General features: G+C 46.4%; 1 protein-coding gene across 1 annotated transcript; it reads right to left on the reverse strand.

Moving 5' to 3' along the window:
- Positions 1–631: 631 nt before the first annotated feature.
- Positions 632–1,872, reverse strand: LOC123050493 (bZIP transcription factor 27). The gene is made up of 2 exons (XM_044473276.1): positions 1,271–1,872; positions 632–1,194 (listed from the first exon to the last, which is right to left on the reverse strand). The coding sequence occupies exons 1-2, from the start codon at positions 1,742–1,744 to the stop codon at positions 1,066–1,068; spliced, it is 603 nt and encodes a 200-aa protein (XP_044329211.1). The 5' UTR covers positions 1,745–1,872; the 3' UTR covers positions 632–1,065.
- Between the last annotated feature and the right edge of the window lie 1,112 nt (positions 1,873–2,984).

Consider the following 2,984-nt stretch of genomic DNA (forward strand, 5'->3'; position numbering starts at 1 on the left):
TTACTCAATTACTCAAGATAAATGGATCAGTTGACCCACTCAAGGAGGGAGACTCGAGAGCGACTATTCTGCATCTAGACTCACTCGCCTACACCTGAGTGTGAACGATAAATTCAAAAAAAATAGTACGTGTTAATTGATGGATATGCTCCAGCTGGCATGTTGTTAGATGGTCGTTTTCATCTATAGCACTTAGGTGTCTATCCTCACTAGATTAATTAGTTAATCGATGGATATGATTCAGGTTTTAGTTTTCTTTGTGGACAGGACAGGCTATATACGGCTGCTACAGCCTAATCGTGGGCGGTGGGGTTGGCGTAACATGACCCATGTCGATTTCATACATTTCTTTTGCCGGGGAGTTGATGGTGACATATGTCACCTCGTCCCATCCCAAAATATGTACCCGTCAGTATGCTTATTGCAGCCACGCACATATATTGCATATATAGATGCTGTCGTTGACGGCATTAACGGCGAAAAAGAAGTTAGTGTCTATGTCCACATATGTGCTACATGTGTGGTGGTGGGGACATACTCCTACATAGATAGTACAAACATAGGATTCCACATCCACATGTTGGTACGTGCCACAAAGCAAAACTGAATCAACCCGCCCACGGTATGTCTGGCCTGAATAAAATCCATCTTATCATGCATGCATTCGTCATTCATCTACTAGTATCTTTCTCTCAGGCCATTCGGCCACTCGATCCCCACTCAAGTAGGCTTGTGATGGAAAAGCCGTTAATATGCGCAGCTGGCACAATTGATCCATTCCTCTCTCCGGCCTCAGTATTGCTCTTTAAGGAGACAGACGCCAAGTAGTATAGTGCAACTAGTACAGTAGTTGAGTACTAGCTTAGCTTAACTTCCATCCATCGTCGAGCTACATGCTTGCTTAATTTTGCAAGGAAGTAGGCTACTGCTAGATTACATACATAGTACTTGGTTAACGCGTAGTACAATGCTAATCAAGTCATCTAGCTAGCTTGGACAATCAATCCGTTGTACTAGTAAGTGGAATGAAGCTGCCGCTGCTAGAGTCGATGGCCGCCGCGACGATCATGGTGCAGGGGCGGAGCGGCACCTCTGCGGCTGCTGGAGGGTACTGCTACTAGTGTTCCTCCTCCAGCTGCTGCTGCTGCTGCTGCAGTCCGGGACGGCTACCTGCGCCGCCTTCGCCAAGCGATCCTGCATGCCAACATTTAACCATTCAGCACTTTCATCCATAGCAAAGAGAGAAATTGCCGTGTGGATATGTACGTACGTTGATGAAGTCCTGCTCGCGCTGGATAAGCATCCTGTTCTCCCGGCGCAGCTGCTCCAGCTCCAGCTCCATCTCGTTGGTGTGGGCCTGCTTCCGCGCCCGCGACCGCGCCGCCGACTCCCGGTTCTTGACCATCCGGCGCTGCCGCCGGTCGCCGCCCACCGCCGGCTGGACCACGGCCCTCCTGCTGCCGCCTCCGGACGCGGAGAAGCCAAAGTGGCAGCCGGCTGGGTCGTCGCCGGAGCTGGTGGCCGTGTTGGCAGCGCTGGTCCCCCCGGGGCAGGTGAACTCCAGGGTGAGCGCCGTGTGAGCCGGCGGCGGCGTGCGGGGCGGTTGCGGAACCGCGCCGGCCAGGTAGTCCTGGGGGTAGACAGCGGCGCCGCGGTAGGGAGCGGCGGCCGGGGAGTGGAGGTGGTAGGACTGTAGCGCGAGCGGGGTGGAGCACAGCGACATGTCCTTCCACACATCCTCCATCGATGATCTTATCCTACCCAACGAACCTCGGCTAGTATGGGCGGGAGTGCAGTAGATCTTCCTTGAGTTGAGTGGATCGAATGGATGGAAGCAAGTCAAATGTAGCCAGGCAGGGAGGCAATGCAATCAGAGAGATATTTGGTCGATAGATAGATAGATGGTGCTCTCTCTTTATAGCCACGCGTCTCCTCCATCCATCCATGGTGCACACGTAGTATGCTCTACGCTGCAACTTTACTGTTTTTTTTCACTTTCTTGTCCGAAAGCAAAACAAAAAGAGAATAATTGTAACAGTAGTGTGATTTCAGCTAGGAGAATCGGAGTCGGGCCCATCCATGGCCATAAACGCATACGTGCACACCCAGCTGTGACTCTTATCCTACACCTGTACTCCTACAGGAGTACAATATGTACTAGAGTACTAACGCTACAATTTTAAACCCAAACCTACTCCCTCCTCCTTTAAAAATAAAACATACACCAATTTTGTCTGAAGTCAATCAAAGGGCGCAAAGTTTTATTAAGTTTGTAGGAAAAAGACTATCGAGAATCGCGATTCTAGATTCTAAATTAATATCAATGGATACATAATAAAGTATATATTCATATTATATCTATTTGGTATTGTAGTTGTAGATGGTTTTTCCTATAAACATGATCAAATTTATACATTTTTTGACTTCAAACAAAGCTTTATATGCCTCCTTTGAGGGAGCAGCATATATCTTGGACAACCTAAACTCAGGTCATACTTTGCGCCAATAAAAGATATTTTACAGACCTTTTCAGGTCACAATGATAGCCTGCAAGAAATAATCTTTTGCCACAAGTGTTAATTGACTTACATGTGCCTAACTTGTCGTCTGCCATGGTTGGTGCATGAACTAAACATGCCCTTAAACTAGAAGCTTCAGTGTCTAAGTTTTGCTCACCCTTAATATATAGTTGTCAAGATATTTGAAAAAAAAGGTGAATGCTATGCTATAATATGATCAATGCCAATAATTGGGTGCAAGAAATATACTCACACTATTATAATGAGAAAAACAAGAAATGTAGTCACACTACATACACAAGGTTTAAATTCTGGTAACATACAAATCTCAAATTCACCAAACACCAAGTAGGGATGCCGAAGTAAAATCATAATTTAGGACCCATGTATGAGAAAACCAACTGAAATAGTTTTTATTAATCATTTTTTGGATGTATATTTCATTAATTATTGTGATTGCACCAC

This window comes from Triticum aestivum, chromosome 2D (genome assembly GCF_018294505.1).
Source record: "Triticum aestivum cultivar Chinese Spring chromosome 2D, IWGSC CS RefSeq v2.1, whole genome shotgun sequence".
NCBI classification, from domain to species: domain Eukaryota; kingdom Viridiplantae; phylum Streptophyta; class Magnoliopsida; order Poales; family Poaceae; genus Triticum; species Triticum aestivum.

Bases quoted from the DNA above. Each gene is read 5' to 3' on its own strand.
- LOC123050493 (XM_044473276.1), bottom strand. From the start codon at position 1,744: ATGGAGGATGTGTGGAAGGACATGTCGCTGTGCTCCACCCCGCTCGCG. The intron at 1,195-1,270 runs GTACGTACATAT...GTTGGCATGCAG, and splicing joins GCGAGCAGGACTTCATCAAC to GATCGCTTGGCGAAGGCGGC.